We start from the raw sequence: 22006 nt of genomic DNA on the forward strand, positions 1-22006 counted from the left end.
TCCTGTCCCTCACATCCCTCCAGAGGGCAGCCTCATAGTTGACTCGCTGGACATTACAACCCACAGGAGCTCTGTTCTCAGACCACGGTTTCGATTCATTTGGAAGATGGTTAGGCTAGATGGTTAGGATCCCAGAAACACAGAGAAGAGGGAAGCAGCTGAAAGCGGCAATTGCTAGGTTCTGTCTTCTATCCTGACTCGGGAAAGAATCAGGCTCTGAATGGACTTAGCTGGAGAGGAGAGAAGTGAATTTTAGGCCGCTTTGCCCATTGTCTTAAAAGTTCTCATTGTAATGCTTGAGAGTCTAGATGTAGACAGTCCTGGCTGACGGACACCTCCCAGGTTGCCGAGAGGCTGAGGGTTAGGTGACCACCCTCTTCTCTGGGCTACTGACCACACCATCTCGCCATACATTGACAGCCTGAGACCGTGTTCCCCAAAGCTTTGTGTAGTGGAGCCAATTCTGTCAAAACAAAGTTTCCCTAGAGCCCCAGTATGTGAACTGAGGACAGCGCGGCTGCCCTGGTCGAGGCCGGGTGGGGCACCCAAGCCAGAGCACACTGGGCACCATTGACTTAGGGGATGCTGGTGGGGAGACGTGCCCGGGGCTGTGGCTGATCCGAACCAGGGATGCCCTGGGATGCAGGCTACCTCATTTGCAGGATGCCCACAATTCCAAAAGGGGGCACTGTCATGGGGAGGGCAGGCCCTGACACTGGCTAAGATCAGCTCCTTTCCCAGGATCCCAGAATGGTCAAGAGCCAGGGTCGGCTCTCTCCAGGAAGAGCCACGGACCAGCTTCTGCTCTGTCCACTGAAGGTTCCAGTCACCAAGGCCCCTCAACTGTGAGCACTGCAAAACCCCCAACCCAGCCCGTGCCTCTGCATTAAGAATGGAAACATTTGCTGCGCAAAGGGGACCAAAGAGACAGGAAATTGCCCTTTCCTTGGCAAAAGAGGCCTCCTCTTCTGAGGGAAACGAAGGTAACTCAGCCGTTAGGATGGGAACCCCTGACTCCCCCGAGCTGTCCTAGAGAGGAACAGGCACGCCATCTCTTCCCCTTGCTGGGGCTCGTCCACCCCCGGCGTCGAGAGCTGACCTTACACTCCCCAGTGGCAGGAGGGGAGGGCTGTGCTGGCCTGGAAAATTTCTCTTGCCTCTCCCAGCCTCAGCATGAGAGGTGGGAAAGATCGAGCAGAGGCAAGACTGGGAAAATACAAAGGAGTCCAGCGACATTCAAAACAACAGTTGATTTTGGAAGTGATCCCCCAGTTTCTATAGTTAAGCCTCCAAAAACCACATCTCCTTTGGACCGCTGGCCAGTTCCAAGGAAATGTCATCTGAAAGAGGGTGGAAAGGGTGTCAAACTTGACAGAAAGGCAGTGCTGGGTGGTGGGTAGGCGTCTGGGCCAGACCGTGTCTGAATCACGGCTTTCCACAGGTGCACACTGTGACCCCGGGGGGGACACCAAACCTCAGTTTTGTCATCTCTAACAGGGAGTGACAAAAGGCTCCTCCTCCTAGAGAGGTTGTAAGGATTAAAATACAGCATTTAGCAGAGTGTCTGGCCCAGAGTGATCTCCCTGTTAATATTTGTTTTATTAGAATACAGGGGGTTGGGGCACCTGGGGGACTCAGCGGCTGAGCGTCTGCCTTGGGCTCAGGGTGTGATCCTGGAGACCTGGGATCGAGTCTCGCATTGGGCTCCCTGCATGGAGCCTGCTTCTCCCTCTGCCTCTCTCTCTGCGTTGCTCATCAATAAATAAATAAAAATCTTAAAAAAAAAAAAAAAAGAATACGGGGCCTTGGTGGATGACTGTCTAGTTGGGAAGTCAGTACCCCCAAACGGAGCTTCCCTGTGTGGGGTAGGGTTAGGGAGTCTTCCAGGAATGGCCTACCTTCGGCTGCTGGGTCCTGGGGTCCTGGATGTATTCCCAGTCTCTGCCATTTAGGCTATAGGAGACTTTGAACTTGCGGACAAACGCCCTGGCTTCCACGGCAGTGATGCTGTCTCCCCCGCGGGCCCCCTGGATGATGACGCCCTTCACCGTCTTGGGCACTCCCAGGTCCACCTGCAGCCACTCCTCGCCCGGCTGGGCCTGCGGGATCCGGGGGAACCAGCCCGAGCGGCTGCTGACCAGGCGGGCGGCGCTGGGACTCCAGAGGTACTCGCGGGTGGAGGAGGCCGAGATCTGAGAATCCGGGATGAGGCCCGAGAGCATCCCCAGCATGTTGGAGCAGGGAGCGTCTGCGGAGGGAGGGAGACGCAAGGGCTCAGGGCTGGCACCTGCTCACCCGACCCCGCGTCCCAGTGCTAGGGAGCTGCGAGAAGCCAACCCGAATGCTGTAGGTCAGCACCGACTCCTTTGCATTTCGAGCGCTTGGGTTAAGAGTCCAGACCGGGAGCCCAAGCGCCCGGGTCCACTGTCTGCTTTGTCCCTTACTGGTGTCTGACCTTAGGCAAACGAGTCAACTGCTCTGTCCCTCAGTGTATCCAGGTCTGAAGGAGGGCTAGCGGCAGAGCTTACCTCCTGGGGCTTGTTGCAAGGCTTCCATCGGTTACTACGTAAGCAGGCGCAGCACAGTGCTAAGCATTAGCCAAGGACTCTCATATGCTGGCTGGTGACACCGGTGCCCACTGAGCCTCCCAGGGCGGTGAGCACAGGGGAGCTCAGCTGAGCCCCGAATTGCTTCCTGGATGATTGTTTTCCCAGCTGGATGGAAACTTTCCTGGGGTCAGGTCTTTGCTTACACATGTGTTACCACAGCTTGTCACTACCTTGTGTCCTTTGCACATGCTATTCCCGCCACTCCAAATGCTGTTGCCCTCCATCATCATCAGACCAACCTTTACTTAAGTATCACATCCCCAGGCCGTCCCCAGATTTCAGTCAGCAGTCAGTTACGTCCCCCTCACCACTCTTTCTCTGCGCACCCTGTCTTTTTCCTTTATACACACATCCTAGTTTATGACTATCCAGTACTTGGTCTGGTTATTATCTATGCTGCCCACCAGCCTGCAAGTTTCATGTGGTTAGAGACAACGTCCTCTCGTTCCCTTCCCCTGTCTACTTCCAATCCCAGTGTGGGCCCCGGCGCACAGCAGGCCTTCAAGAATGCAATTCATGCAGCCAATGAACGAGTGGCGAATGCATGGATAAATGGTATCCAGCAAGACAGGGTCTGCAGTCGGGGTGCCTTGGATACTGATAAACAGAGCTCCAGGTAAAAGCGAGTCTTCTGGAAAGGTCGCATGGTGCAATCAAGCTGTTTGCAGATGGGTGGAAGAGGGAGCAGAGCCCAGGACGCGATCAGCTCCCCAGCCTCACCGGGGCACCCCCTCACCTGTGACCCGGCAGCCGAAGAGCTCCAGCCGCAGGGCGATGCCCGAGTGCCAGGTCTGGGGCCGGATCCTGACAAACCTGGTCAGCAGCGGCGTGTGCAGCTTGTTGAGAACCACCTCTGTTGCATCGTTGTTGGCTTGAAACACCTGTCGTGTAAGATGGGACACAGCTGTCAAAATCCCTGTTTGTAGTGTGGCCACTCACATAGCCTCTGAACGGGGTGCAATGTTCTGCTGGACCTTAGTTCCTCAAGCTTAAAAATAATCAGCGTGTTTGTTGTTTGGGGCTCCTTTAGAAGCACCATGGAAAAAAAGTTTAATTTCGCACACTGCTCTAACTTGAAAACAATAAATGGTCTTCGCAAAAACTTTTAGAGGAGAGGAAAATTTGGGGATCCCTGGGTGGCGCAGCAGTTTAGCGCCTGCCTTTGGCCCAGGGCGCGATCCTGGAGACCCGGGATCGAGTCCCACATCGGGCTCCCGGTGCATGGAGCCTGCTTCTCCCTCTGCCTGTGTCTCTGCCTCTCTCTCTTTCTCTCTCTGTGACTATCATAAATAAATAAATAAATAAAAATTAAAAAAAAAAAGGAGAGGGAAATTTGTCTCTGGGCTGAGAGACAACAGAAGAAGCAGAAATGGAGCAGAAAGATCATCTTTTAGGCTAGCGGACCTCACTAGCTTGACCTTGACTCTCCCCCTCCCTCCCAGCGCAGGCATATAGGAGTATTTGCAGGGTATTTTTATAAAGGGTTCACAGTTGTATTGTTAGTTACTTAGAGGCCTCCCTGCTCGGTGAAGGGGTGAGAGTGTGGAGGGCGCCATCTACCCCTCCCAGCCCCTGTGCCAGTCAACAGTTTCTTGGTTCTCTTTGGTCTTTGTTGGAGAGTCAGGGTTGCAGACAGTCTCTCAGAGTCCTGCTCTGGCTTCCTCTCACTATGGTACCACCCTGTAATGAAATCCATCCCTGTCCCCATCTGACCAATGTATCTCTGAGGGGAGGAAAGGCTTTTTGGAGTAGCTTCTAAGCCAACATGGTAGGAGCAAGTCCTAGTTTACCAGATGGCCCAAATCAATAACTGCCATATGGACCTTATGCTTTTCTGTGCTCTCCATTAAAAAAAAAAAAAAAAAAAAAAAAAGTAGCTGGAGCAAGTATATGTGAGTTTCTTTTGGTTTCCTTGGTTAAGGGTGGAGGGAAAGACCCACTAACCAAGCATCCCTTCTAAATCACACCTGTCAGAGCTATAACAACCAGGAGACTCCTCAAATGTACTCACAGCCAACTCTGCTGGCAGTTTGTCCTAGGTTGAGGGGTTAGACCGCTCATGATCCCTGTAACATGCAGGGGTTTGGGCACTGACAGGGCTGGGACCAGGGGATGGGGAAACTGGTATGTTTGAGTACCCCTGAGCCAGACACAGTGTAAACACAATTACATCTATAATGCCTCGGGAAGTAAGTAGTATTATTCCTGCTTTATTGACGAGAAAACAGAGGCTCGGGGATGTCTGCCTGGATCCAGAGCCCCTGCCATGGTTTTAGGCTGCAGGCTTATGGTTTCCTACAGTGGCTCTCATCTTTTTGAACAAATTTGCAGCATTTTTATTGGTGGCTAGGAGTCTGGGAGTCCTTAAGGTCTCCGAGCCTGGGTTGAATGGAGGTGGAGTTGCTCTTTGGGGATGTGCGTTTATAATCCTGACTTCGGAAGCTCTGGGTAAGAGCAATGAGCTGCACGGCGGCTTAGAGCTAACTAACAATGTGGTCCTTTCTTTCCCATGAACTATAACTAGGAACGCTGCCATTTGGCAACCTTGAACCCTCTATATTTCCCACGTGCTGGGGTCAAAAGTTAGAGCCATTACATAGCACGCCACTGACGGCGGGGGTAAAGGGTAAGAGACATTACACCTTTTGCAGCCAGATAAGGGGAAGTGGCTTGCTTCAGGCAGATGCAGCAAAGGAGAGGAGACAACAGGTGTTTTACTGGCCCAACATATTCCATTTAAAGCCCTTGTTCCTGGTGCTAAGCCCACCGAAGCCAGGGGAGCTCCCACCCAGCCTGCCCGGTTTGCTGCACCCTCTCCTCACTAGGGAGCCCCCCGCCCCATCTTAAGGCCAACTTTCTTCCTTTGCTGCCTTGCTAACTGCAGGGAGCAAGAGCAGACCTGCTTGACCACCCCTCTCTCCCAGGTCTAATCTGGCTCCTTCCTTCCCTACCCTTAAGGAAGGACAGAAAGACAAGATAAGGGAAGACAGACCAGGGAAATAGGAGGAAAGAGGGCTAGAGTCGGGCACCTGGGGGAAGGCTGATGGAGAAGCGAGGGCGAGATGTGCCCCAGCCCCTGTGATCTTAATGGTGAAGGACCCTGCCTGGCCATGCCCATTCCACGGCTTCTTGGGTGCTTATGAAGAGCCCTGTAGCTCGGAGGAAAGGAATGGAGGAACTGAATCCAAGGGAAAGAGATTAATTAGTTCTCTTAGAATTCAGCATGAGGCAGTGGCTTTTGTTTGTTTTTTGTTTTGTTTTGGCAAGGGAGAAGCAAATGCAGCACTTTGCTTATTTTGGGAGGGTGCTGTGAGCAGTGGGGGGTCACTGCTGGCCTGCTCCCTGAGGATGGTGACGGGGACTGTGTGTGGCCTCCATCAGGAGATGCTAAGGAGTTCATGTGGGGAGGGGAGCTTGATTTGTCACGTGAATACATAACTGGAGCGTTGAGTGGATTTGAACTTTAACACAGCTGCTAATCCACAGCACATACACCACGCTGGTACCGTTTAGAAACACAGCACGTCTTATGTGTTTTTAATATCCAATTTTATCTTATCTGACCCCTTCATTGCTCAGCCTGGGCAGGCAACGCTAAGAAGCCTTTCCTTCCCGCCCCTCAGTAAGGAAATGACTGTGTCCTTGGAAGGCCTTTGGGAAGCTGGCACGGGTGTGTGCGCACACACGTGTGTGTACCTGCCTGGTAAGGGAATTGGTCTTCCCATAGACGCACAGGTCACTCGCTTTGGGGAAGCTCCCGGGATCTTTTCTTCTTCTTTTTTAAAAAAGGTTTTATTTATTCATGAGTGACACAGACAAAGAGGCAGAGACAGACAGAGGGAGAAGCAGGCTCCCTGCGGGGAATCCGATGTGGGACTCGATCCCGGGACCCCGGGATCACGACCTGAGCCAAAGGCAGATGCTCAGCCACTCAGCCACCCAGGCCCCATCCCCACCCCGGATCTCTTCTGACACCAGTCAGAAAGGGAGCAGAGCACCTGGCACATGGTTTATCTACTTAGGCCACCTACCTGGCTGCTCCCCTTGAGCTTCATCCTGCCCTCCCGTTTTGCTCATTCTGCTCCCACCCTGGCCTGGAACCAAATGATCGCTCATTCAAAGTGGCCTCGAATTATCCTTTGAGTTTCTGAGCCTAGTTCCTTCTTGGCTTCTTGTTTGCTCTTGACTTTGCACTCATATCTGCCCCTGCACCCTTTGCTGAAGGAATACCAGCTTACCTGATCAAACTCCTTATACACCTCTCACTCTGAGTGTGGCTGAGTGGGGAAAAACCCCAAACACCACTGGACCAGATGTCGGGGCAGACAGTCTGCTGCTGATTAGCTAGCTCATCAGTGTGGGCAAATATGTCTACCTCCCCTAGGCCCCAATTTCCTCCTCTATTAAATGAGTTGATTTATAAGGTCCTTTCGGGCCCCCAGACTCTAAGCCTTTCTGCATAAGAGTTTCCAACTAGACCTGCCCCAGCAATGCCCATTTTGTAAAGGGCATTTTAGTTGTCCAGTGTCCCTTATCACCTAAGTGCTTTTGTGGATGAGGGATGTGGGTTTTAATACATTTCAAACAGTGCTCAGAACACACGGTGAGTGCCCCACTCAGAGGGAGCAGATACCTTGTTGATGTTTTTGCTCAATAACAGTTCAAATTATTAATAATGAAAAGTAATGAATAACAACACCTTAGTCCTTACATATTGTCTTTCACCCAAAGATATCAAAGTGCAATTTATGAAAATCCATTTTTAATGAAATATTAAGCAGTTTCTATTTCTCCGGACCCAATGGATTTACAAGGTTCTCTATTTTTTCTCCCTGCATCTTCCTATTTATAGCTGGGAAATGCTATCATATATTATACATCTTTATGACTTTCTCAATGCTTCTGTGGTTTCAGAATCACCCTTCATATGTTTTCTGATCAAATTCTCTGAGATGGATTCTTGGCTTCTAGTCTAGTCATTGCAAGGTAAGGGGTTGTGTGCATGGGAAATGATGCCAGGAAATTGGCGACTCACTGAATCACTATAGGCAAATCAATAATCCTTAGATACCTTGGTTTCTCCTTCAGGAAAATAAAGTCAGTAGCAGGCTTGCAGATAGAAGCTAAAGGCTACCAGCCCTCCTTGCTGGCTCCAATGCCTGCACAACACCCTGGACAGATGTGAGAGTAGAGGCTATGTCACAGGTGACACATGGAGCTCTGTTCATTGGGCAGGGTTCACGTTCTGAAAGCCACGGACTCCCAAGTCCCATCTCGAGGCCCCAAATTTTCAGGCCAAAGCTTGACAGTGGGGTGTCCATAATGCTAAGAAAACTCAGCTGATCGTCTGCGTATCGTACACCCAGATAAACGTATACTATACGTGATGATGGCGTTACAACATCTGCTTTAAAAGCTGGATGTCACAAATGGGATGCATTTTTATTAATTTCAAAAGAAAAATGCCAATATGGTTGCTTTATCACCCCAGAGAAAACCGGAAGTGTGTTTAAGGTGTCCCTAAGCCTTCTTAAGAGGTAAGGATAGTGTTGATTGATGTAATCATTAAATTAGATGTGTCTGCATGTACGTGTGTGTGTATGTGTGTGTTTATGTTGAAAACACAGATTTCTTCAAGTGCATCTCTGCAAACCAAGTTTAAAAAGCAGCTCAGGGCACAAAGTGGTTTGGATAATCCATTTGGTGCCTCGCTGAATTCTGAACATAATCCAACACTTTCCAATTGATTCTTGAGACCTTTGCTTTGTTTTCAGAAAGACCGAATCTGAAACCAGCAGCACTTCAAAGATTTTCTGATTTGCACCTCTGGGGGGAGGGGACATCTGCCAATTAACTTGGCTGCTGTCCAACATCCCAGCGTGGTTACTATCTCTATACCCCACCCAGGAAAAGGAAAAAACCAACATGTTTTGACCATGCCTAGGAGCTCCTATGGCACAGACTCTAATACTATGTAGAATAAAAGAAGATAATATATGTGATCTAAGAGGAAACATCTAGCCAGCGAGTAGCCCTGATGGTTTTGAGGTCATCTTTTCTCTATTTTTCACCCCATTTCCTGTCACAACCACCTTTCCCTGCTGCCCTGTCCTTAGGTCTTTTTTTTTTTTTAAGAACATGCCATGGCCCTGGCACTGCTGAGAGCACAGAGAGTGCTGGCCTGCCTACCTTGGCGGGGTGGGGCAGGGGGGGTCTCCTGCCTGGCCTAAATCCCTCTCCTATACACCAGTAATCTGTGCCATCAGCGTTCAGGTTCCTAGGGTGGTGTGGGCAGGGTGGTGTAGATGCTCCACGACCACCCCAGTCTTTGAGCTCCCTGGCACAGAGATGCGGTGCAGGCTCGTGGTGGGAGCTGGCTGTAACCTTCCTTCACCAGGCGGGCCCTTCGACCGACAGATGCAGGCTCTCCTTATGCAGTCTGCACACGCCCGTCTCTTCATTACCTATGGTGTGACCTACGGTTTATTCCTATTTTGCTGTAAATATCTGAATGTGGCCAGCTCCAGGGACTGCAAAGAAAGCAGGAAATTTTTCAAAGACGATATAGTGCTGGAGCCCTGAGGTAGAAATTGTGCAGGAGACCTTCTTCTTCTTCTTCTTTTTTTCTAAAAAAATAAATATTTCTCTCCACTAATAAATGTTTCATTGCATCCAAAGTTCTCCTTTTCAATCTACTTGGCACAGACACTCAAGGAGGAGGAGACCAAAGCAGGCAGAAAAGAGAGGTGGCAGGAACGGAGGGTAGAAACTGGGGAAGCCAGTAGCACATTTAAAAAATTTCTCTCAGAAACAATTGAACTGACTCATCCTTACTGCAGAACCAAATGCCTGTCCTCGCTCTCTCTCACCCCCTTTCCCTTGCATTTTCTCTAAAACCAGCCATTGGGTCCACACATAAAAATAAATTGTTAATCAATGAATGCCATCCTGTTTAATTAATTTGTTGCACCAAACAGGCAAGGGGTAGGGGGCAGGGTAGGGGTGCTGTTGCACGCAGGGAAAATGATGTTAAGGTAATGGACTATTTTTTTTTTCTTTTTTGTAAATCATGGCCCTGACATTTCTCTCTTAAAACTCCTCCTTAAAGACTATAAAAAAAAATTTTTTTAAAGCTGCTTTCATTCTAGTGGATGTGGGAACTTAGCCAGACAGAGTCAGAAGGGATGCGTCTCATATATATGCGTATACATATACATATATGAGAGAGAAGCGGGGGAGAATTTAAGGGAGGGTGAGGATGGGGGTAGGGCAGAGAAAGTTCTCTAACCACCAAATGCTCATTTATGACCATGATGCCCTCCTGTCTCCTGCTCCTCTACTTAGAGCTGTTTCTGTCATCAAGCAGTTCTGCTGCTGCGGAGGAGACAGAGGAGCAGGAGCATGTCATGGGGTATAGGGTGGGGGAGGCCGGCTTCTTCCTGGGGGTGGGGGGTGGAGGTGGGTGGGACGTGTGCATCCCATCTGTGTGTGCGTTGTGGGTCCCGTTAGATTTACTGCGGGATTATGTTACTCCCATCGAGACGTAGAGCCCTGGAACATAGCATACTAACAGGATTAGGGTTTCGGGACTGGAGACAGGAAAGCACCAGGGAGGAGAGAGCAGGAGGGGAGGGGAGCTCAGGGAGTCAGGGCTGGGGGAGAGAAGGGGGGAGGGAGGATGTGGCATCAGGGCAATGGAACCCAACGGTCAGTGTCCTCCTGTAAAGGTGGATCAGCAGGGTCCTCCGTACTGAGAACCTCCTGTGACGCTGTCACATTTTCTGAGGAGGCACCTGTGACTGGCAGGTGGTCAGAGGGGAGCACGAAAGGGCATGGGGAGTGAGGTTCCTGAGCCTATCTGCCACCTGCATTCCTCTTTGCTGTGGGGGCCTGGGGAATCTCAGGAAGTCACAGAGCAAGGACATGGGGACCGGTGGAGAACCCGACCGTCTACCAGATGAGGTGTTCGCTCTGATGCTCCTCTAGGGATGCTGGGCTGGGCAAAAAGAGTTTCTCCAGCCCAAGCAAGATCACTATGCCCTTCTACATCCCCTGGCCGCTTGCTCTGTCCTGGCCTCAATGCACAGCAGTGAGATGGAAAGCACTGGGAATTTGGCATCAAGGCTGTAAGCGCCAGGGAGGCTGGCTTCAGCTCCCCGAGACAATTCAGCACCCATGGGAGTTGGGTGAAGCCAGCCACGGAGCCTGATTGAGAAAAGGTTCCAAGCTTATGTATAATGACATTTTCCCTTGGGCTTCCTAAGTGGAGAGGCTAAAGGTCTGAGCTCATCCCATGGCAAATGGATAAGGGACAAACTTAATTACCTAGGGCCCTGGATTCTTCTCAGTTATGACTGAGGGGGGCAGAAAAACTGGGAGATATGAATTTCAACAGGGCATCGGCCCTCTTCGGAATATACAGAACCCCCGTTCGACAGTGCGATCATCTGCGTGACTTTGGAAGTCTGATGCCCATTACCAGCTGACAGCTGGAGTCAGTGTCGTAATCTTATATACAAAAAACAAAACTGCAATGAAAAGGATAAGGGGAAACCAGTCATCCACCAGGAGGTTAAAAAAAAAAAAAGAACTTTTTGAAAACTCGAAGTTATTAATTGGGAGGAATAATTGCATCCCCAGCAGAAGAATGAAACTGAGAAGGGTAATGTTGATCTGAGGCAGCTCGAGTGCAGGACCCATCAGATGCAGGGAGAGGTCTGGATGACTTATCAGGTCCCTTCCAGACCTATGATTTTAAAAGAGGCAGATAAATATCCCATGGGGCCTTGTTACTTTTTAAATTGATAACTTGCTTCTGCTCAAGAAGAGCTTTGTGGGTCTAATACATTAATTATATCTGCAGAGAGCCTTCCATCTACGGATCCCACGGTGCTCTGCCAACACTAGCGGCGGCACCACTCCATTTGGGCAAGCAGAAACACTGAGGCACAGAGCTATTAAGAGAAATTTCCAAGGTCACACGATGCATCATCTAAGAAGATCTGAAAATAGATGCCACATGGTTCTGTTAGCTGACTGACTTGGGGGGTTTGGTGTTTCTGACACCCGCTCCCTCTCCTCCTAAGTCTCTGATAATTTTGCAGAAGGTCTTAAATTCTCAAATGGCTTTCAAAGTGATTTGTTTTAATTTAGAAAATAAACATAGGACAGAGAATTTTTGAAGGGGGGTGTTTCTGTGTCTTGAAAGGATGCGGCCAAATCAAACGCAAAGCCACTTTTCTCAGCTCTACGTCCTTGGGGATTCTATGACGTTGCCCAAACCCCAAAATGATGAGCCTGGCTCGCTAGGCCGTCCTGTCCAAGCACAGCCTGCCTTCAGATCTCCGCAAGAACGGAGGTGCTCCAGGAAAATGCACACCTCCAGATGCCTAGACTGAACATCTCAGGAAGCCGATTTCCCTCTGGATGCAAGATGACAGCAAGGCCTGGATCAGATTGCTGGGAACATCTTCCTGGAGCTCAAAGCCCTGTGACCAGGTGCCTGTCATGGGGCCTCCACAGTTCCCCATATCCCTGGGGCAAATGACTCTAAGGGCTTCAATTCCAGTCTTTGAAACACTGTTAAATTCTGATGCCAGTGAGGTGGTACCTGGAGGTTCTCTGATCCCCTTGGGGGCCGTTGCTGCATTAATGTGATGAGCTTAGTGCATTTCTGCCCCTCATTACAGGGCAACTGTGAAAACTCCTGGACCTCATCCTGTCCTCACCCTCCCATCCTCAATCTGGCCATCTAGATATATTTAGCACCCCCGCAGACTCTCTCTTTGAGCCCAAATTTCTTCCAAATACATCAGAACAGCCAGCAACACCATGACTAAGAGTGAGGTAACCAGGGTTATATCAACAAGGAGATGCCCACATTTACCAAATAAGGGAGAAAGGAAGACAAGGGCTTTTGCCTAGATGAATAAGGGCAATGGCTTCTGTCCCCCTGTCTCGACATGGGTCTTGGCCTCATTCCACCCAGTGTACCCCATGGAATCAGCAATCTAGAGGTGAGCAGGGTCTTGGCCAAGGCCTTGAGCCTCCAGCTACTCCCATTTTTTCCATGCCCCTCCCTTGGCTTGTGTGTACATAACTGTGCCCATAATTATAGACACATACATGAACCTTCTAAGGCCGTATTTACAACACTGCGTCTATGTTTGGGGTGTTATTAATATAGCTGGTGAAACCCAAAGCAGTAGTTTTCTCCTTGTGGTTTCTGAAGAAATATATGTGAAGCAATTTGTATCATCTAAGGGAGCACATGGGCTGGATATGGGCTGTCTCAGGCCGACAAGCTCTCTGCCTTGTGGTTATGCCATAAATATGCATAAGGAGGGCCCACCCGATAGGAGAATCATAGGTTCCATATTTATGGCATGTGCAATTGGATGAGGTTTTGGGGATGTGCTTGCTGTACATGTGGCCTGTGTAAATGGGCCGTGTTTTGCCAGAAGGATGCTTGCAATACCCCCCATGTTAGTCAAATGCCTCTGTCACAGGCAACCTCACCATGACCTGTTGGGTAGAAAGAGACGAAGAGAGGCTACTCACAGGCTGGGGGAAGCTGGAAAAGAACTCCTTGGTCTTCCTCACTTCCTGACCACAAGAAGGAAAGCATTCCCGCCCCCCACCCCCCACCCCAGGCCCAGGCCTTGCCTCAGCCCGCCTGGGTCCGAATCATAAATTGTGTATTGCAAGGAAATAGCATAGCTATCCCCCGCCACCTTCAGCACTCATTAATCTTGTTTTTCTCCGATTTCCCCAATCCCTTGGTCTTTGGTACACAGCACTGGTGTTGACAGTGACCAGGGAGTTGAAATCAAGTTCCCACATTTCTGCCCCAAACAGCCCCATATCCCCTCTTCGCACCCTGTGCACGGATTTGCGTCTGCAAACCCTCCCCCTGCAGGAGTGGCGCAGGCTGCTGCCTCTACCTCCGCTCTGCTTTGCTCACAGGTCCTGCTGTCTGAATTGTGCTTTCAAGCCCACCACCTAGCACCCGTTAGCTTGGCCCGGCGCCCACCAGCCAGTGGCTACAAAGAGAAACTCAGTGGTTGCAAGCGGCATAGACGGCATGGACCAAGCCTCTCCCCCCAGCTGCCCCCAGCTCCCCTCCTCGGCCGCCTCCCCTTCGTGGCATCAAATCAAACTGCAGCAGACTTGACAAATCTATTTGGCACGGTTCACTCAACTACTTCAACCCGAACAGACCAGAGAGCTGCGCTGACGCTCCATGAACAGTGCGGGATCTGCACGTCAAATACAGACATCTGGGAGAGAGACCTGCTAATGCAGGAGCCCAGCACTCACCCCCCAGAGTGCACGGGCAGGTCCCCTTCTTCACCCACCACCCTCGCAGTGGGGCAAGGGAGCGTGGGGAGGGGGCGATGCCTAATTGGCAAGCTTTCCATCCTCCTGCCTCCATGTAGGTAGCCAGAGAATGAATATCTATTGGGGGGAGAGGGGTTTTTTCCTCTGCCCCAGGGCTTTTTATGTGAGTAGGACTGATTTGCTAAAAAGCCAAACAACAACCAAACAAAAATGAAATTACCTCTTGGCCACTGAGGAAGGGACTCTAGCCAAGGGCGAGAAGGGGAGGTGAGAGAGAGAGACAAAATGGTATTTCCAATATGAAAAAGTTGATAATGATTCCAAAGGAGCCCAGCAAGCTCAATTCAATTCTCAGGAATATCTTCCCTGCAGACCGAACACCAGGGATAAAGCCAGAGAGGACAGCATTCTGTCAAAATGTGCAGTGCTAAGGTATTTCCAAAAGCAGATTTCCTACAAATAGTGTTTTAAATAGCATCCCAGTCCATCTGCATGCTTTTAAAATCAGCTTATGCTACAGTATCCCTCTGGCCAGCGCTGCTTAGTCATTGAGCCTGGACAGGGAGGCAGTCAGGTGAACCTCCTCCTTCTCCCCCAGGGCCCGCCCCTACTCAGCACCGGCCCTCGCCTGCCCTCCAGTTTCTTACTGAACAGGGTGGGTGGGGATACAAGGCATGGGCAAGAGTCGGGTGGGATGACGACCCAGTCCATGCTCCCAGCACCCAGTGCCAACCCAGGCTTGCCATTTCCAAGTGATATTTGCAACCGAAACAAAAGAAGTCAATGAGAAGCCAGACCCAGGTGAATATGTCAAGGTGGGGAGGTCTTTCAACTGCTACATACCTCACTTTCTTTATTTGTGAAGTGGAGGAAGTATGTGTGTGTGCATGTGCATGCATATGTGTGCGTATGTGTGCATGTGTGAGAGAGAGAGAGATACCTGGTAATATCTAGAAGCCATGATTTTCAGCTGAATGGTGCCATGTTACTATGGCGATTTTAATAATAAAAAAAATCCACTGCTTTAAAAACTCACACTTCCCAAGTGAATCAGTGCTGACATTATGGTTCAGCATTTTCTCCATCCGATGTTTCCTGTGGTACCAGCGAGGCCAAGCAACCTCGGAGCAGTGGCAGGAGCCGAGGAGGATGTATTTGGAAAAGATCTCCAGCCTTTCTAGGTTTGGTCGCATGTGTCCCATTTTGGCAATTCACAACCCGACAGGTCAGGGGCCCGGTGGAACCACAGCACTAAAGAGGACAGTCCCTTTGCTGGACCCCGCTTCCATCCAGGAAAGGATGAGCACTCTCCTCCCACAGCTGAGAGCCAGCGCGAGACAGAGTTCTCCCCCTGCCCAGGCAAGACTACCAGCTGTTTCCAATAAGGCCCCCATATGCTGAGTGCACCTTATTTTTTTTTTTTTAAGATTTATTTATTTGACAGAGAGATAGAAAGAGCCAGAGAGTGCAAGTGGGGGGGAGGGGCAGAGGGAGAGGGAGAAGTAGGCTCCCGCTGAGCAGGGAGCCCGATATAGGGCCCCGTCCCAGGACCCCGGGTCATGACCTGAGCCGGAGGCTGACGCTGAACCGACTGAGCCACCCAGGCCCCCTCCCCCGAGGGCACCCCATGACCGGGACTGCCAGTGACGGCTGCGGCCTGCTCACCGCCAGAATGCCATGTGTCTTAAGAAAGCCGAGCGCCAGACATCCATCCCTGTGTACAACAAAAGCCCCACATGGCCCCCACGGACACACCTCCGGGAGCCACAGCCACTGAAGACACCAGCCGAGAGAACTCAATGCCTTGCTGCCAAGCGTGATTGCCAGTTCAGATCCCATCCCTGACAAACTGAATTCCTCCTCAGTATTTATTGTCCTCTTTCTTCTTTGGGACATTGTGATTCCCTCTCAGGATTTGTGCCCTTTCATTTCCAGACCTCGGTAACTCCTGAACTACAGTTTCATGTGGTTTTGTGATTGTTAACCCAGCATGTGGAAGGGACTCAGGCCATAAATGCTCAATGAATCCTGTATGGGGAGGCGCGGACTGGGGACACATTTTCCCCTTCATTTGCAGTCAGAGAGCACTCTGCAAGCTCACGCTCGCTCTCTCGCTCGCGCTCTCTCTCTCTGCGGTGCAACACGCCACGGCAGCCAGGCTGTCGGAGAAATGGTGTTTTCCAATCGCTTTAGCATAAGAAAGAATATTTTCAGGGCCACCGCCTCCTGTGCCTCCATCAATTATTTGAGCCTCACCGAACAAGGCCTCCGCCCCTCTGTGGGGTCCACTCGAAGCTCCTCTTGTCCCCAGGCTCCTGCGCCACCCCAGCAGCATGTCTTTGGGGACAGGAGTGGGTGGAGGTGGGGTGGGAGAATGGGTTTACCTTGTGGTTTTTGCCATGCCGGTACACCATCCAGTCTTCCCCATTCGTGCTGACTTCCAGCTTGTAGGATTTGACATAGTAGCCGTTTTGGGTTTCCCTGGAAATCGCTCCCTGCGTGGCAATGGCTGTGAGCATGGTTAGGAAGCGTAGGTCCACCTGAGGAAGAGCGGAGGAGGAATCAGGGCCCCGTGGCTCCTGACTGGAGGGCAGCCTTTGCTTTTCAGCTTCAAAGGATAAAACCGTAATACTTAGCTTACAACTCGTGTCTGTGATCCCCCAGCATCAGTGTGATCCGTATCAGCCCACAATTCCAGTCTGGATGGTTAAACTCAATGTATTAGACACTAGATTGGACACCTTTGAAACTGTAACTTGACTCTTTTTATTTTTTATTTTTTTTTCTTTTTTGCAAACCCGAACGGGACAAACCGTTCAGTTTACCTTAAAGGGATCCCTGAACATCTAGAACTGTGACCTCTTCTTACTGAACTACAACCTGCTTTGTGTAGTAAAAATAGATGCTGTTTAAAGGAACAATGGCTAAATCCACTCCAGCCCACTCCAATCCACTTAGGACGCGCTAGTTGCAAGGTCTCAGCTCAGGGCTACCTCACCTCCCCTCCCCTCGGTCCCTCACTCTTTTGTGTATTTAGTCACTCAGGTCACTCAAGGGTCAAAGGGCATCCAGAGTCTGCCCAAGCAATTAGGCTTATGCACCAAGTCCTGACCTTTTGCCAACATTTTGAGGCACCTCTCTTCCCACAACACCAAACCCATTTGGAAATTGCTGGATGTCATTCCTTTGTTGGCTGCAGTGTTTCTTAATGGCAACCTCTGTGTGATCAAAATTTAGCCAACACTCACTGGTGAAATTTGATTCGGGAAGCATTTATTGGTACTTAATATGTGTTCAGCATATTATGCAATTCAAAAGAAGTAAGCAGTGCTGTATAAACAGCTGGATAGCAATAAGAGAGAGCTTATGACTGAGGACCAAAAATAAGGAGTAAAATCAATGGAACATTGATTATAAAGGAGAACGTTCTGGAATCTCTGCAGGATGAGAAGCGTTTTTGGAGGGGCAGAGAAGAGATAGTGACAAATGGCTTTAGGGTTGTGCTGTTAGAACCTCTGTGGACTCCCTGGAAGTTTCTAAGTGGTACTTGTCCCTGTCCTGTTGTCTGCTCTGCAACGTCCTCCTCAGAGCAGAGGTCACCGTGTCACATCAGAACTAGGACAGGCTTGTCAATGGGTCACAAGGCTGTCTGGTGTGTGTCATAAAAGCAGTCATTGCTCTAGCACGGGTCTAGCAGCTTGCTCTTCCCCAAGGGATGAGAACTGGACCAGTCTATAGTGTCAGGGGGGGATTATTCAACATAAACTGCAAGTCTTATTCAGAAGCAAAGCAAACAATAGTCTGAAAAGATGCTGCAGAGCATCTGGGTGACTAGAGTTTCATTCCCGGTAGGGACATTTTCTCATGTGTTCTTCCGATAGCTATGTGCAGAAACTTCCTGGCAGGGCTCCCTCCAAACAGCAAAGATCACGAGAAGCTGCCATGCTCAGCTAGCAACTAACAAGTCTGCCCTTAGGAAAAAGCCCTCCCCCGACCAAGTCTCTGATGCCTCCCTGTGCCAAGAATGAGGAAGATCTGGAACTGTTTATAGAATGTTCCTTGGATATCTATATTGAGAGGCAAACAGCACCCAGGCCAAATAACTTCTCCAAGGCCTGGTAGTCTTCACAAGGGCAGTGACAGTGTCTGTCTTACTCATCGTTTTATCCCAGCAGTTAGCACAGTGCCTCGCTAAGTCTATTTGGGCCTGGTGTATGTGTTTGTTTGGATGGATGAATGAATGGAGCTCTCAAGCACGCTGTGTTTGTTTTCTTTGTGTCCTCTGTCCACTCTAGCCGAGGAACCACCTCCCTTGCCCACCACAACGCTCACACTCTGCCCACCCTCCGATATCTGAGTAAGTACCTGGAGGTACTCCTTGCTGGAGTCCAAGTTGGGTGTCCAGCCATTGTCATCGCCATGGAGCCGGCTTTGTTGAGGTGTCCACCTTTCATCAGAGTAGGTGGATGAGGCACTAATCTGTTCATTGGCAATCCGGCCAGATTCCATTCCCAGAGGGACATTGCACTGAAAGTCTAGGGAAGGGAGACGATCAAGGGCAGAGTTAGACCTCTCAATCTCAAACTCCTGAGACCCTGAAAATGTTGCTCCCTTCTAGGGACAAGTCTTTGCAGGAACTCCCTCATCTTAGAGACCTAATTATACACTCCCATTTAAAAAACATCTCTGCCAAGTCATAGAGCTTGACAACCCCTCTGGGTCTGAAAGAAACTAAATTGGACCTAAAAGAAGTCAGGCTGTGGGTAAATAAGAATCATCATACAAATTAAAAATACAATCTAAAGCACAAGAACTGTTGGTGCTGCAGGCTACGGATGCTCACAGATGCCAGATGCACCGTTATTGAAATACAGGTAAACGTGTGATAGACTCGTGGCAATCTGGGTGGGCTGATACATCGTGGGAAGCCTGCTTTCTTAATAAACACCCAGGAGGCACTTTTGCTTCGTTCTTTCACTCAACTGTCTCAATTTCTGGCGCAGAAGACCGACATTACAAAGCAGTAAATACCTGTCTTTGGGATACTTTCTATGGGCACATGCATGTCACTCTCTTCTCCTGCACCTGTCTGGGCAAATGGACCCAGAAGTCACTGACTTTGGCTATAAGTTCAATTGCTGTCCTTCCCATGCAGGCTGCAGACACTGGTTAATTTCTGCACGTGTAGGTGTCTGATAAAGACCAGCAATTTTTTCAGGTATCAAACCCATTCTTGAGCTCTGTGACTGTCCTGGCCAACTGCAGAACCTGGTGCAATTTGCAATGCAATTTCCCTGTTACTCAATCTTCATGAGCTCTTTGAAGAAGAACAAAAGCAAAACCCAGCGCAAAACCCATCACCTTTCCAGCAGGCCGGGCTGCCATGTCTGTAGCTGTGCACGTGGTAAGCTGTCCACAACCCATGGCAGGATTTCCCCAGCTCTAGTCATCCTTAAAGTATTTCTTTACTACTTAAAGTTATCATTTGGGTTTCTAAGTGGAAATGGCAGTACATCTGAAGCACATGTCCTAGAGGAGCTGATCTGAAGATGAAGTTCAGAGTAGATGTGGGCGTTGGCAGGAGACTCACGGTCTCGATGGGCAGTTCCAGGATACCGGGGTCAGAGCTACACTCTATGCTTTGCACAGTACCTGGCACACAGTAGAAGCTTGGAAACTGCGTATATTGAAGCATGAAGTGAGAATCCAAGCATGTGCCAGTCTAGTTGGAGAAACCTTCCCAGGGCTGGAGATGTTTAATGTAAAATATATATACAAGGAAAGTTTAAAAATTGCTCAATTTTCTGACCATGGCCACAGAAGCTTAGAGAGGGAGAGAAGACTCAAAAAATGTTAGAATAGAGCAGGGAATTGATGTAGATCTCCTTTCATTCACAGATGAGAAAAGTGAAGTGTGAGATGGTCCTGTGACTTACGCTGGGAATAACTAATTCTTGGTGCAAGACCTGAATACCCAGCTGACACTTGTTTGACTTGTATTGGTCTCTGCCTAGCAAGAGGATACAGCCCCCCTTCCCTGAACTCAGAGGCTGCAACAAATTCTGGAGAATTTCCCTCTCCTCTCCCAGAGGCTGGCCTCTCTTCACCGCACATCCTCAAAGGCCTGATGGAAGGACAGGACAGAGGTTCCCAACTGGCCAACTCACTCTCTGGTGGGTCTTGGTGGACCAGGTAGTAGCGTGCAGAGAAGCCATCCTTGGCCACCGCCATGTCTGTATGGAAGGTCAGGGAGAGGATCCCCGTCGACGAGCGGAGTTCAGATGGTGTTTTAGTCCCACAGTACTTCCCAATCAGAGGGCCGACTGGACACACAAGACAAAGACAGGGCCGTAGAAATGGAAATGTCAAACTCATTTTCAATACATTCACCCTGGCCACAATCACAGGTCACTTCACAGGGCATCCTTTGGGTATGCCTTGGCATAAAAGAACGCCCAAAGATAGACTTAAAGAATAATATCTAATATTTTCCCTGCACATTAAAAGGTACAGTTGACCCTTGAACAATATGGGTTTGAAGCATGTGGCCCACTTATACATGGATTGTTTTCGACAAATACAGTACTGTGAATGTATTTTCTCTTCCTTATGGTTTTCTTAATACCATTTTCTTTTCTCCAGCTTACTTTATTGTAAGAATACAGTATAGATAACATACAGAATATGTGTTAATTGATTATTTATGTCATTGGTCGGGCTTCCAGTCAACAGTAGGCCATTAGCACTTACATTTCTGGGGAGTCCGAAGTCCTATGCGGATTTTCAGCTGCATGGGCAACTAGCCCCCTTAACCTTTGTGTTATTGAAGGGACAGCTGTATTTTTCTTGACCTGGCCTCATTCTCTTCTCTTGCTCTGTTCTGGGGACGGGCCAGAAAGCTATCATAATGTCTGTCTTAGAGAAGAATAAACTGAAGTTCGGAGTGGTCATGTGACTTTTCCATGTTCATACAGTTAGGAAATAACTGAGCTGAGACTCAGTCCCAAGTTTTCTGACCTAGTCTTATGCTTTTCTTGGGAAATCAAACTGCTTAGCCATCAAGCCTCCCTCACAGTGCAAAACGGTGTGGCTGACGACAAAAGTGAACGATTGGTTTTCTCACTTTCTTACGAACTACGTTGGTCTCCACCTGAGAAGTACTGGTTCCTTTGGGCCTTGAGTGATACTCCTTTTTGACATCTATTACTCTAATAATTATAGAAAAATCACAGTAATAATAACGATGATGAAAGCAGCTTATTTATATGGATAAGACACAGGGTTTAAATGACCTGCCCCGGGTTGCAGAGCTACTTATAGCAGAGCCAGCATCCCAATCTAGTCAGCCTGGCTCTCGCATCCTATTTGGGCAGAGAGGGTGGTCACTGGGTCACTTTCTGTGGAAATCCTGACAACCCAGGGCAGAAAAGAACATTACCGATAGGTTCTCTCCTCCTTATCCAAGTATCTACTCAGTCTCCTCCTATGCTTTTCCAAAGAAATCTTTCCAAGAAAGGGAGCTGCCTTCCTGCAATTTCTCTGAAATCATCCTTGGTGAAGAATAAAGAAAGTCATCATGGGTCATACACAAACCCTAAGGAGCTTTGAAGTCTTTGTTCTCTTTTTTTTATTGTTACCAAAGCAATTCACAGGCAAAGACGAAGCTACCGAGAAGCGCCTCGTGACAGCGACATCACTCACCATGCGGAATGCCGTCCCAAATGTCCAGCCAATCGTATTTGCAGTCTCCCTCTCCCACCTGCAAAGGGTCGTGCTCCAAGTCAAAGGTCAGGAACTGCAGGATGATCTCCATCTTGGGTTTGGCCAGGATGGTAAAGGTGCAATCCAAGTTGTGTGGGTACTTCTCAGGAAACCCAGGGGATTCGATGGTCCCATTGGGGCTTGTGAAGTTTTTTGAACAGTCTTCAGAGCCTGTATGTAAAAGAGATTAAGCAAGGAAAAGATGTCTTTCTTTGCCGCCTCCGTCACATGGGTTAGTTGGACGCGTGAGTCCCAATCCCCCTACTCATAAGGTTTTTGTTTCCACTGGAGTGGCC

General features: G+C 49.4%; 1 protein-coding gene across 6 annotated transcripts in view; it reads right to left on the reverse strand.

Moving 5' to 3' along the window:
• NRP2 (neuropilin 2) overlaps window positions 1–22006 on the reverse strand; it is a 115264-nt gene that overhangs the window by 52543 nt on the left and 40715 nt on the right. For all 6 annotated transcript variants that reach the window (XM_072812923.1, XM_072812924.1, XM_072812926.1 and 3 more), the window contains exons 4-9: window positions 21651–21881; window positions 20117–20272; window positions 18315–18484; window positions 16334–16489; window positions 3346–3490; window positions 1899–2248 (exon numbers count right to left, since the gene is read on the reverse strand). In XM_072812923.1, the coding sequence (XP_072669024.1) occupies window positions 1899–2248; window positions 3346–3490; window positions 16334–16489; window positions 18315–18484; window positions 20117–20272; window positions 21651–21881 (1208 nt within the window). The remainder of the gene's footprint in view (window positions 1–1898; window positions 2249–3345; window positions 3491–16333; window positions 16490–18314; window positions 18485–20116; window positions 20273–21650; window positions 21882–22006) is intronic.

The sequence above is a fragment of the Canis lupus genome, chromosome 36 (genome assembly GCF_048164855.1).
Source record: "Canis lupus baileyi chromosome 36, mCanLup2.hap1, whole genome shotgun sequence".
NCBI lineage: Eukaryota > Metazoa > Chordata > Mammalia > Carnivora > Canidae > Canis > Canis lupus.